Below are 12,526 nucleotides of genomic sequence, written 5' to 3'. Positions count from 1 at the left end.
AACCCCCCCCCCGGTTTCCCCCCATCTCTCCCGGGACCGACCCCCCCGATCTCCCCGCACAGGGAGCGCCCCCCCCGATCTCCCCCCCCCCCCGGAGCGCCTCCCGGCCGGCGGACCCAACAAGCCCGGGGAGCGCCTGACCCCGCCCAGCCGGGCCTGCCCTCGTGCCGGGGCGGGGCTCCCCGCCGGCCGCCAGGGGGCGCCGTGGCGGGTCCGCGCCGGCCCCAGCGGCGCCGCTCTCGCCGCCCCCGCCGCTCCACGGTCCCCGCCGCCGGTCCGGCTCGCGCGCTGATTGGCGGAGCCGCGACTCGGGCCGCGAGCCCCCCCTGGCGGCGGCCCATGGCGTTCCCGGGCTCGCTCTTCCCCGCCGGCTGCCGCGCCGGGCCCCCGCGGGACCTGCCCCGCCCGGCGCCGCTCGCGGGCTGGGGCGGCTACGGGCAGGTGCAGGGGGCCGGCCCGAGCCAGGTGAGCGCCGCCCCCCCGGGCTCCGCGCCCCCGCCCCCCCGAGCCCCCCCGGGTCCCCCCCCCCGGGCTCCGCGCCCCCGCCCCCCCGGGTCCCCCCCCCGGGCTCCGCGCCCCGCCCCCCCGGTTCCCCCCCCCGGGCTCCGCGCCCCCGCCCCCCCGAGCCCCCCCGGGTCCCCCCCCGGGCTCCGCGCCCCCGCCCCCCCGGGTCCCCCCCCCGGGCTCCGCGCCCCGCCCCCCCGGGCTCCGCGCCCCGCCCCCCCCCGAGCCCCCCCGGGTCCCCCCCGGGCTCCGCGCCCCGCCCCCCCGGGTCCCCCCCCGGGCTCCGCCCCCCGCCCCCCCGGGTCCCCCCCCCGGGCTCCGCGCCCCGCCCCCCCGGTTCCCCCCCCCGGGCTCCGCGCCCCCGCCCCCCCGAGCCCCCCCGGGTCCCCCCCCCGGCTCCGCGCCCCCGCCCCCCCGGGTCCCCCCCCCGGCTCCCCGCCCCCCCGGAGCCCCGCCCCGGGTCCCCCCCCCCGGGCTCCGCAGCCCGAACCCCCCCGGACTCCGGCTCCCCGCCCCCCCCCGGAAATCTCCCCCCGGGGCTCCGTGCCCCCGCCCCCCCGGGCTCCGGACTCCGGCTCCCCGCCCCCCCCGGCTCCCCGAGCCCCCCCGGTTCCCCCCCCGGGCTCCGCGCCCCGCCCCCCCGGTTCCCCCCCCCGGGCTCCGCGCCCCCGCCCCCCCGGGTCCCCCCCCCCGGGCTCCCCGCCCCCCCGAGGCCCCCCCGGGTCCCCCCCCCGGGCTCCCGCGCCCCGCCCCCCCGGTTCCCCCCCCCGGGCTCCGCGCCCCCGCCCCCCCGAGGCCCCCCCGGGTCCCCCCCCCCCGGGCTCCGCGCCCCGCCCCCCCGGTTCCCCCCCCCGGGCTCCGCGCCCCCGCCCCCCCGAGCCCCCGGGTCCCCCCCCCGGGCTCCGCGCCCCCGCCCCCCCGAGGCCCCCCCGGGTCCCCCCCCCGGGCTCCGCGCCCCCGCCCCCCCGAGGCCCCCCCCGGTTCCCCCCCCCGGGCTCCGCGCCCCCGCCCCCCCGGTTCCCCCCCCCCGGGCTCCGCGCCCCCGCCCCCCCGAGCCCCCCCGGGTCCCCCCCCCCGGGCTCCGCGCCCCCCCCGAGCCCCCCCGGTTCCCCCCCCCGGGCTCCGCGCCCCCCGCCCCCCCGAGCCCCCCCGGTTCCCCCCCCCGGGCTCCGCGCCCCGCCCCCCCGGTTCCCCCCCCCGGGCTCCGCGCCCCCGCCCCCCCGAGCCCCCCCGGGTCCCCCCCCCGGGCTCCGCGCCCCCCGCCCCCCCGAGCCCCCCCCGGGTCCCCCCCCCCGGGCTCCGCGCCCCCGCCCCCCCGAGCCCCCCCCGGGTCCCCCCCCCGGGCTCCGCGCCCCCGCCCCCCGAGCCCCCCCCGGGTCCCCCCCCCGGGCTCCGCGCCCCCCGCCCCGGATTCCCCCCCCCAGGCTCCAGCCCGAACCCCCCCGGACTCCGGCTCCCCGCCCCCCCCCGGAAATCTCCCCCCCGGGGCTCCGTGCCCCCGCCCCCCCGGGCTCCGGACTCCGGCTCCCCGAGCCCCCCCCGGGCTCCCCGAGCCCCCCCGGGCTCCCCGCCCCCCCCGGGCTCCCCGAGCCCCCCCGGGCTCCCCGCCCCCCCCGGGCTCCCCGAGCCCCCCCCGGGCTCCGCCTCCCGGACTCCCCCCCCCCGGGCTCCAGCACCCGCCCCCCGAGCCCCCTCTTCGGACTCGCCCCCCCCCCGCGGGCTCCAGCCCGAACCCCCCCGGACTCCGCCCCCCGGGTCCCCCCCCCCGGGCTCGGTGTGCGTCGTGCGGACTTGGGGGGGCTGTATTAACCTGTCTGCGTTGTGTCCCTCAGCCCCAGGAGAGGTTTATTCCGCTTCGCAGCAAGAAGGGCGAGAGATGGGCCCCTGCCGAGGCGTGTGCCGTGCCGTTCCTGTCCCCCAACACGAGTGAGAGCCCCCGGCCAGGCCCCGAGTAGAGGGGGGTTGGGGGCCCTACCGGGGAGGGGCCCAGCTGGCCCCAAGCCCAGCACCACAGGACCATTTGTTAATTAGTGTCTGTGTGGGGTGGGATGGGGCCTGTGTCTTGTTTGCCCTGGGGCCTGTCCCCGGGGCCCCTGATCTCTTCCTCCCCGTAACCCCCTGAGGGCCTGGCAGAGCTGCTCATGCATGTCCGGGAGGGTGGGGGAGGTAGCACTGGGAGGGCAGGGGGCTTCTCAGCGCTGCCCCCAGCCCACCATGGGTGGGCGTATGCCTGGCCCCGCCCTGCCTCCCTCCCCCCCGCTGCCCAGGGTTGTGATGCGTTCCCTTGCCCGCTGCGGTAACCGCCTGGCCCTGCCCTTCTCTCTCGCAGGCTGCCGTGTCCCCACGCTGACACCCCACGACATCCTCTACGTGGGGCAGATTCAAAGGAAGCGCCAGGCCAGCAAGACTGGGGGGGCTGCCCTGGACTTCACAGGGCAGGTAATTCCGCAGGCGGCGGTGTGGCCAGGGGGTCTCCCTGCGTCCCTGCTCCCTGGGCAGGTGGGGTCCCCGTGGGCTCGCTGGACCCGCTCACTGTCTGAGCCCTGAGGAATCTGTGGCAGGGCCCACACCCCAGCTCTGACCAGCCGGGCACGCCAGGGGGCTGCCTCTGTCGGTTTGACGGCTCCCCAGGGCCTGTGCTGAGCCCCAGCTTGTAAACAGGCTCTAGGAGGATCCCTTCTGTGGCCAGACCCCCCCCTCCCCGGGGGCCACTCTTCCTCCAGGGTCGGCCAAGTGGCCTCGAGACAGCCCCTGAGCTCCAGCCTTCTGCTCCACCCCTGGAGCCCTGCCCATGAGTCCCGTTGAGCCAGGCTCTGGGCAAGACATGTCCCCTCCGCAGGGACCGACGCCCCCCCCGCTGGTTTCCAGCCCTTTCCAGCCGAGCAGGGTTTGACAGGTGCCTGGAGCCTGGCCCTGGAGGCCTGTAAGGCAGCCCAGTCTGGGCTCCTGTCAGGGCCCCACCCCGCCAACTGCTGTAGGATCCCCATGCATCTGTCCTGGGTGAGAGCCGTGTGTCTCTCCACAGGCCCTGGTACCTTCCCCCTGTGCTCTCCCGCCCGGGCTTTGGGGAAAACCGCCCTCTTCTGGGTGGTTGGTTTCCAGGTGTGACGGTCCTGGCCCCTGGCGCTCTCCTGTCTGATCCTTCAGTGATATGCCCAAGAGCAGCTTTAACCCCTCTGTGCCCACTGGGGAGCAACCCCCTGGCAGGCCAGGCACTGCCAGGCGCAGGGTTCAGACAAATATCATGGAGGGCCCAGCATGCTCTGCTCCACAGACTGGCCCCATTGCATGCTGGGCCCTGTCATCTCTGCGCAGCAGGTCCCTAGTGGGGCTGGGTTGGGAGGTTCCCCGTCCCCATTGACCTTGGTACTCCTGTGTCCGGTCCTCCCGGTTGTTCCCGTAGCGCCCCCCACTGGTGTGGCAGGGCAGGGCTGTCGGAGATGCCAAGGCCAGAGGGGTCACTGCGCCCTGCCCCCCAGGAATCCCTGGCTGAGCGCGAGCGGAGCTGCTAGGAAACTAGCCCATCTGGATGTGCAAATGGCTGGCGGTGGAGAATCCCCCCCGGTCACTTGCTCCTCGCCGTTAGAGGCCGACGCCCTATCACTTGTCTGGCTCCAGCTCCCAGCCCCCGGGTCGGGTCAGCCGTCCTCTGCCCGGCTGCAGGGCCCAGCTCCAAACCCACGTGCTGCAGCGCTGGGGGCAGAGCCCAGGGACTGGGCCAAGGTCCCGCAGGGAGTCTGGCTGGGCTGGGCACGGAACGTGGTCCCCCCAGGCCAGGCCTGTCGCACTGACCCTGCCTCTCCCTGGCAGCTGGCTCACTTCTTCCTGGATCACCCCGAGGAGGCCTTTGGCGCCATGGGGCAACTTCTTCAGGAGCACTTCTCCCTGGGGGAGGCGCAGCTGCAGGTGAGCGTCCCTCGCCGGTCCTCTGCTCCCCGCCGGGCCTGACCCAGAGCTGGGGAGGGGCAGCACCCACCTCGCTGTGTCTGCTCCTGACCCCAGCTGTGGGAATATCCCCCTTCCCCCCCATCAGTGCTGTCATACCCGGGGGCCCCGCTGTGCTGGGTGCTGTACGGACACAGAGCAGAGGCGCTGCCCAGCCCCCGGGGCTCATGCTCAGAGATGAGCTGCGGGAGCCGAGGAGACAGTGGGGCAGTACAGGCAGCACGGCGGGCAGGGCTCCTGCTGGCATGTGTGCCCTCCGCCCGCCCCTCATGCCCCCGTACCCCTCCCGCCCCTCATGTGCCCTCCACTCATCCCATGCTCTCATTCCTTTCCCCCAGCGCGTGTGCCCTGGTACCCCTCCCCCAGCGCGTGTGCCCTGGTACCCCTCCCCCAGCGCGTGTGCCCTGACCTCGGCCTGTCCCCTCCCTCCCTGCAGAGCAAGGCGCAGGAAAACACCATCTCAGTGAAGACCCTGGTCCAGGAGCTTGGCCGGAGGGAAGACAGGCGGTGAGTGGTGCCCGGCCTAAGCAGGGGCCCTGCTCTCTCCCCTCTGCTTGGGGTGCCGTGAGCACAGCCAGGGGGTGCAGAGCCAGGCGCGGCGCAGGGCCTCCAGGCATCGGCTGTGTTGGGCAAGGACAGCACAGGCCCTGCGAGCCAGCACCCCGGCCAGCGCAGCAATCAGTGCTGCTCCTGCGTGGCCCAGGGCGGCTGGGGAGACCCCACAGAAAGTCTGGATTGCTGGGGAGAGGCCGGGGGCTGTTCCCAGGGGCTAGACTTCCCCTGCCTCTGGTGCCCAGCCCCAGTGGGGAAGGTTTGTCTGTTACACAGTCTGGGTGGGGGGGCGGCAGTCTGGGGGATAGGGTCAGTTTGTGGCACTAGGGAGGAGCTGTTTGGGAGCCCCTCCCTGCACGTCTGTCCTGTGCAGCACCATCCCTGCTGCCAGGCTGGCTGGGGAGGGGCAGGGCTGAGCTGTCCCTGATGCCCAGCTGTCCCCCCAGTGACTGCCCCTGGCTCCAGCCCAGCCCACGGCTGCGCTGGTTCTCCTGCCTGTCCCGGGACTGGCTGTTCGAGGTGCCCCTGGGCCTGCTGGCCGAGTGCGTCCACGAGGAGCTGGCCCTGCAGTGGGCGAAGCTCCTGTTCGACGACGCCCCGACTGGGGGGGCACTGGCTTGGCTCCCCACTGAGGACGTGGCTCCTGCCCCCAGCGGCTGCCTGGTCTACCCAGGAGGGGAGGCCATGAACCTCCTCTGTATCCTTCTGCAGACAGGCCGGGCTGGCGGTGCTGGTGCAGGGCGCTGCTGAGGGTGGCCCCAGCCTGGGGGGCGGGTGGGGGAGGCAGAGCTCATTGCTAGGGGCATCAAGTCTCTGTTGCACCCCTGGGGATGGGGGGTTTGATGGCCAGGACCCGGCTGATCTGTCACTGGTGATGGGATGGGTGCAGCTGGGCTCCATTGCTGGGGAGGCTGGGGGCTGGCATGCGGGGGCTGTAAACTGTGCCTGGGCTGGGGGGCTTGCTAGGCTTGCGGGGGGCTGACTGTTGTCCCCGGGCTGGGGGCTGAGCTGGGCTGGTAGGTTGGCTGTGTTGGGGGCTGGGCTGGGGGCTGAGCATTGTCTCCATGCTGGGAGATTTGCTGGGCCAGGGCCTGGCTGTTATCCCCGGACTGGGGCTGACCCTCTGGCGTGGGGCCAGCCATGGCCCCTGCAGTCGGTGCGTGGCCCTTGACACGGTGCCAGGTTTCCAGGAGGTGGCTCTGGAGCAGGTGGCTGGTGCCCTTCAGCCCCGCGCCCATGGCTGCCCCGCGCAGTTCGAGCTCAGTGGCCGGGTCCGCCAGGTGGCCACCGCGCAGGTGGCCGGGGAAGGTGAGTGGGGCCCCGGGGAGGTGCCAGGCTCGGCTCCCGGCTCTGCCACCAGATGCTTGTGGCCCTGGAGGAGGGCCAAGCCCCTGGGTGTACGGGGCAGGGAACAGCCTCCTGTGGGGGGGTTGGCTGAGGTGCTGAGCTCACCTGCTCCTGTCCTGGGGTCCCCATCTCACTGTGGGCTTGGCCCCGGTCGGCAGCCATTGCCCCCAGGGCTTACTGCGGCGTCTCCTCCCCACATGTAGCCCTCGTTGGCGTTCGCTCGGATCATCACTGTGGTGCCTGGCGGCTCCGGGCTGGCACCACCCCTGTCCCGCTCCAGGTCATTCGCACTGACGCGCCCGCCTCCTGCCTCACCGTCAGGTACGTGCCTGGGCTGGCCTGGCTGGAGGAGCCGGGAGCCCAGAGGGGCGGAGGGCGACGCTCCCTGCGGACCCCGGGGTGGAGGGCAGCTCACACCCCCTGCCCTGGGCGGGAGCTGACCCTAGGAATGCAGAAGGCGCTGTCTGTTTGCTTCTGCGGTTCAGGGGAAGAAAGGGGCCTGTCTGCCTTCCTCGGGGCCCCAGATCAGCCACTTTGCGCCCGTGGCTGGTGCTCGATTCCCCTCTGCTGGGTTCATGTCCCCCTGCTGCGTGGAGCTCCCTTCCCGGGGCTTTCCCCTGCGGCCCCGGCCCAGGCTGGGCTCAGGGACCCCCGTTCGTCCCAGAGCACCAGTGCGCACGACTCTCCGCCATGGTAACGCCGGGTGTGCTGCGCTGCTGGTCCGTCCCTCCCACCACGGTGCAGCGTGGGAGGTGGAGTGAGTTTGTCGGGCCGGACACAGCAATGAACCCTTTGCCAGTGGAGGCCTTTAAACCGCGTTTGCTGGGCCCGTCCGTCCTGTGCCCGAGGGGGTTCTGCCCCGCACTGACGCTCTGCCCTTCCCCACAGCCCCCACCTCCCCGGGGAGCTGTCCGTCTGCACCCTCAGCGGGGCCGTGTACCTCTGGAACATCGAGACTGGGTAAGGGGGGCCAAGGGCTGGGGCCCTGGGAAGGGGGAGGCAGTGCAGGCACCTGGGGGCCCAGGAGCATGCATGGGCGGGGGGCGGCTGTGGCTCTTCCTAGCCACTATGAAGCCTGGTGCTGGGAGCTGCCTATCGCCCTTCCCCCGCAAACAGCCAGGGACCGGCCCAGGCAGGGAGCCCCATGCCCTGCTTTGTCCCGCGCCCAGGTGAGGTGCTGATCCCTCTGCCCAGTGTCCTCCCCTCCCTTTCCCCCCACACCGGCCCAGGCAGTGACCCCTGCGTCCCTCCGTCCTTGGGCTGGCCCAGCGGTGATCTCCACGCTCCCCACCCGCTGCCGGCCCAGCGGTAATTCCTGTGTCCCCAGGCTGCAGCGACTGCGCCGGGACCCCGAGACGGCGTTCTTCCGAGAGGCATCCCCGTGGCGCTGGAGCGAGTTCACCGCCCACCCGCGGGTGCTGAGCTGCGCTGACCGCACTGGCCTGCAGTGCCTCGACGTGCGGGTAAGGCTGCCCGGGTGCAGTGAGGGGGGAGGGCAGGGCTGGGGCTGGCCGGGGCAGGGGGCCGCCCTCCCTGGGTGCTCACGTGCCCTGGTCTCTTCCGGCTCCAGGCTCCCGCCAGTCGCCAGTTTGATCTGTTCAAGGTGGGAGGAGAAGCTGAGTGCCAGAGTGGGGAGCGAGTGATGCTGCCCATGTACCTGGGCAGGGCCCACCCCTGCCAGCACCTCGTCGCCACGCAGGTGAGTGCCCGGGCGGCAGGGTAGGCGACGCTCCAGCCCCTCAGCGCTGGTGGGGAGGATCCTGCAGAGCCCGTTCCAACCTGCGGCTTGGTGCCAAGCTGCTGGGCCCGTCAGCTCCCCACGGCGCCGACTCGGTTCCCAGGGGCAGCTCCAGGGGCCGGCCTGGCTGGGCAGCTTGGCCGGTGATGGTGAAAAGCTGCTGCATGGCCGTAAGCTTGATGGGGATGGGGCTGGGCCATGCCTGTGGGGGGAGCAGGCACTGCCCCCCGGTGCCCTGCCCCCCAGGTTACCGGCGGGGAGGGGAGCAGCCCCGGGGCTCTCTGGGGCGTTCTCACTGCCCCCCTGGGGCCCTGCCCCCCAGTTCTCGGTGTATGTGGTGGACGAGCGCTTCCCCCTGGTGCCGATGCTGCGTTGGGAGCACATGCTGGAGGCCCCGCCCGTCTTCGCCCATCTCAGCCCGGGCCAGTCCCAGGAGAGGAGCCACAAGGTGCTGCTGGGCACCCACCGCACGCAGGAGCTGCTGCTGCTGCAGTACATGGGTGAGCGGGGGCGGGGGGCTGCTGCAGTACGCGGGGGGGTGGGGAGCATGGGGGGCTGGGGGCTGCTGCAGTAGACAGGTGGGCGGGAGGCATAGGTGGGGCTGAGCCCAGGGGCAGCTGCTGCTGTAGTAAACGGGTGAGCGGGGACGGGCGGGGTGGAGGCTGCTGCAGTACACAGGGGGGGCTGGGGGGCATAGGGGGGCTGGCGACTGCTGCAGTACATGGGTGAGCGGGGGCGGGGTGCATGGGGGGACTGCGAGCTGCTCCTGCTGCAGTCCCTGCCTCGGGGGGTGCTGTTTCCTGCAGGGAGGGGTCATGCTGGGGGATGGTATAGGGCAGAGGTCACCAAACTGGGGCGTGCCCCCCTAGGGGGGTGCAGAGGAATGCTTGGGGGGCTCAGTGAGCCCAGGCCAGCCCCCACAGGGGAGGAGGAGGGAAGGAAAGGAACACCACCCAGCCCCACCCCCAACTGCAATCCCAGCCCCATTCCTGGCTCCGGCAGGAGGAGGGTGCGACCCTGAAAAGTTTGGGGACTTCTGGTGTAGAGGGTTCTCTGGGGCGTGTGTACATGTCAGTATGGGGGTTCCCCAGAGCCAGGGTGCCCCTCCCCTAGCCACATGGTGCTCTGTCAAGGAGGGGCTGAGTTACAGCCATGGGGGAGCAGTGCGGGGGGGGTTGGGCTGGGAGGGATCTGGGAGGTCCAAGGGGGGGGGCAGTGCGGGGTGGGGGGCGAGCTCCCACACAGCTTTTCACACACCCCTCTCCCCCAGGTGGCAGCCATTCGGCCTGCCAGCTCGCAGGGCCCCCCCGGCGGCTCCATCCCATCTACCAGGGTCTGCAGCACCTCCCCACACAGGTGACCCCCCAGCAGGGCCTGCTGTGCCAGAGGCTGACTGTTCCCGCAGCTGGTAGGTGGCTGGGGCGAGGAGAGGGGGGCTGGGGGTGAGGGTGGCCTGGCATGGAACCCCCCGTGTCCCAGCAGTCCCAGGCCCACATCGCTGGGGTGCAGCCAAAAGGAAGGGCCCTGGCTCTGACCTACCTGTGCCTCTGATGGGGGGGCTCCAGAGAGCTGGGAGGGGTTGGACAAGGATCTCGCCTGCTCTCTGGGGTGGGGCTGTGTGGGCCCAGTGGGGGTCTCCCCTAACTCTTTGTGCGGCCTATGGGGGGCTCTGTCCCCCGCCACTGCGCTCAGCCCCCTCACCTCCCTTTCTCTGCAGGTGTGACGGCTGCCCACGCCGGACAAGGGCCGCTGGAGTCCTTGCTGGTTTTCCAGCTCTCCGAGGCCGGGGACCTGTTTTACCAAACCCTGCTGCACGAGCCGCCGGCGGAGAGTGAGTCGTCGGCAGCCCCCGCCTCGCCCCCGTCCCTGCCAGCTCCTGCTGCAGCCGGCCAGCCCTCACCCACATGGGGCGCCTCCATGGGCTCGGGCGGCGAGGAGAGCGGCCGCCTGCCTCCCCTGCCAGGGACCATCTCCGAGGGCACCGCCGATGCCGGGCAGGCAGCAGCCCTGGAGGAAGCCAGGCCCAGCGTGGGCCCCAGCCCAGCAGCCGCTGCCCGCTACGGCTGCTGGCTGAAGGCTCTCATCAGGGACTGGAGCCGGCTGCCGGAGCAGAGCCAGCCCCAGGCCCCACCCACCATCAGCCAGCGGCGCCTCTTCACCCGTGGGGAGCTGAGCCGGCCGGCCGGGGACGGCGCCCCCTACTGCCGAGCCCGCCAGCTGCTGCGCCAGGCCATGTGGGAGCGGGGCTGCCTGGCGCCCTGGGCCCTGGGGCCGCCCCCCGCCCCACTGGCCATGCCGCACCTCGTGGAGCCCGGGGCCTGGCCCGACGACCTGAGCAAGCGGCTGACGGCGTCGTGGGCGGGCGGCTGGGGCGAGTGGTGGGAGGAGAAGCTGGGCATGACCAGGGCCCACAAGCTGCACGTGCTGCGGGACCGGAGACGGCGCTGGAAGCAAGCGCGGGGCCGCCGCAGCCTGTCGGGCAGCTTCACCTCCTCCGTCACCTACCAGTCCGACTTCAGTGACTTCTCCGCCGGCAGCCAGCCCCCCGGCCAGGCCCGCGAGGAGCAGCAGCCCCCGGCCCCCGTGTGCCACCAGGACCTTTCCCCACCACGGGCGGGATGGGGGGCCGTGCCCTCAGCCCCGGGGCAGTTCTGGCCGGCCTCCCCACTGGACAGCAGCTCCCAGCGCAGCGGGCAGGGCACCCAGGAGGCCTGGGGCAGCCAGGACGTGGAGGACTCCTCCCAGCTGCTCTCGTCCCAGACCCTGAGCTCGCGGGGCATCCCCAAGGAGCGCAGGAAAACCCTGCGGGACTACCTGGCCCTCTTCACCGAGCCCGCCCCGGAGCCGCTATCCGAGCTGCCTGCGAGCCAGGCCTCCAGCCTGGGCAGCCAGCACTGGGGCCCCTCCTCCCAGAGCCAGCGCTCCACCGTGTCGCAGCCCCGCCGCAAACGGCCCCGCATGGGCTTCTGAGACCCACAGCGGGGGGGTGCTGGGGGCGTCATCTGGATGGCCGGAGGTCTTAGGGGATGGGGAGTGCTGGGACGGTGTCTGCCGAGCCACGGCCTGGCCCCCTGGGGCTGTTGGCCGGTGCAGATAACTCAATAAACAGGGAAAGGTAGCACCTGGCCATTGTCTGCGCCATGGGGATGGAGCCCGCCTGTGGGGTTTTCTGGAGCAGTCCTGACCCCCAGCACATGGCAGGAGGTGCATGGGCCTGTCAGCCGCTGCGGTTTCTCCGGCACCAGGCAAGGTGGGCAGAACGCCGGCATTGCCTGCTGCTGCCATGCGCAGGGGTGGGGGGGAAGCTGAGCTGGAGGTGGCAGGGAACTGGGGCTGTGGGTTGTTCCACTCCAGGGTCCCTGTTCTGGCTGCCCCACGCTGCGGCTGGGAGCGAGGCAGGGAGAGCCAGAGCCCAGCTAGTGTGTGACTGGCCCACTGCCTCCACAGGGCTCGCCGGGGGCAGCGCTGGGCACCGGGCACTGTCATGCTCCTGCCCAGGGCACGGAGAGCCCAGGCCTGTGGGTGTAGCTGGGGCAGGGTGTTGGCACACACCTCACCCATGGCAGCGGTCAAACACCTGTGTCCTGAGAGCTGCTCCCCCTAGACCTCTAGGGTCACGAGACCAGTGGGGGCTCCCAGCCCTTTCCACAGGGGCTGGGGAACTGACCCTGGGCACACAGGAAAACCAGCAATGAGATTGCTTCTGAGAAAGATGCAGCATGTACTTGCCCTGCGGAACTCATTGCCACTGGATAGCCCCTCCTACATTCACCCTGCCTCTGTGGGAAAGGCCCTTTGGGGCAGGATATTCCAGTATTGCCCCTTGAGGGCTTTCCTGTCCCTTATTCTGCGGGAGCAGCAGCGAGCCCTGGGCCCCATCAGAGACGGCCGCCTGAGCTACATGGGCCTCTGGGCTGAGGCTTTTCTAACAGATGCTAGAGAGAGAGATGGGCTCTGGCCCCTGTCTGTTGGTCCTGGAGGGGGTGGGGGGGCTCTTCCTGGGTCCGTCCCACCCTGTGGGGCCCCTTGTGCACTGGGCAGATACTTGAGCTTTCCACCGCCCCCCTCTGCAGCGAGCAAGCCCTGCTGAGTGACAGCTCTGTGGGGCAGGACCTGCCCCCCACCCCTCCAGCCCTGAAAAGCAGAGGCCCAGGAGTCCTGGATGGAGCTTGGGGTGCTTCACAGCTGCCAACAGCCCCCCAAGCTGCAGGGCCCTCAGCCAACGCCCAGCGGCAAGGGAAGGCAGCAGAAGTGTGCACAGAGACGACTACGGGGATACGAGAGATCTAGCAAAGCCTGAGCGGTGTGGAGCCAGGGACGAGGGAAGTGACCTTTACCCCTTCTCCTAACATGGCCAGGGGTCACCCCAGCAAAGTAACAGGCAGCAGGTTTCAAACACACAGGGACGTGTTTCCTCCCACAACCCAGCCAGCGTGGGGA

The 12,526-nt window shown here is 72.4% G+C and overlaps 1 protein-coding gene across 1 annotated transcript; it reads left to right on the top strand.

Moving 5' to 3' along the window:
• Window positions 1-334: 334 nt before the first annotated feature.
• Window positions 335-11,204, top strand: TAF1C (TATA-box binding protein associated factor, RNA polymerase I subunit C). The gene is made up of 14 exons (XM_073343268.1): window positions 335-465; window positions 2,337-2,430; window positions 2,834-2,943; window positions 4,315-4,410; window positions 4,886-4,956; window positions 5,448-5,698; window positions 6,184-6,309; window positions 6,552-6,669; window positions 7,237-7,308; window positions 7,676-7,811; window positions 7,919-8,047; window positions 8,409-8,586; window positions 9,357-9,494; window positions 9,804-11,204. Exons 1-14 carry the CDS (start codon window positions 340-342, stop codon window positions 11,054-11,056), a joined length of 2,898 nt encoding a protein of 965 aa, XP_073199369.1. The 5' UTR covers window positions 335-339; the 3' UTR covers window positions 11,057-11,204.
• Window positions 11,205-12,526: the final 1,322 nt, after the last annotated feature.

This window comes from Lepidochelys kempii, chromosome 5 (assembly GCF_965140285.1).
Source record: "Lepidochelys kempii isolate rLepKem1 chromosome 5, rLepKem1.hap1, whole genome shotgun sequence".
Classification (NCBI taxonomy): Eukaryota; Metazoa; Chordata; order Testudines; family Cheloniidae; genus Lepidochelys; species Lepidochelys kempii.
The sequence above is the reverse complement of the archived record's forward strand: the minus strand, read 5'-3'. Positions and strand labels throughout refer to the sequence as shown.

Coding starts and splice junctions, on each gene's coding strand:
- TAF1C (XM_073343268.1), top strand. CDS start 340: ATGGCGTTCCCGGGCTCGCTCTTCCCCGCCGGCTGCCGCGCCGGGCCC. Junction 7,309..7,675: donor CTCTGGAACATCGAGACTGG/GTAAGGGGGGCC, acceptor CTGTGTCCCCAG/GCTGCAGCGACTGCGCCGGG. Junction 9,495..9,803: donor GCTGACTGTTCCCGCAGCTG/GTAGGTGGCTGG, acceptor CTTTCTCTGCAG/GTGTGACGGCTGCCCACGCC.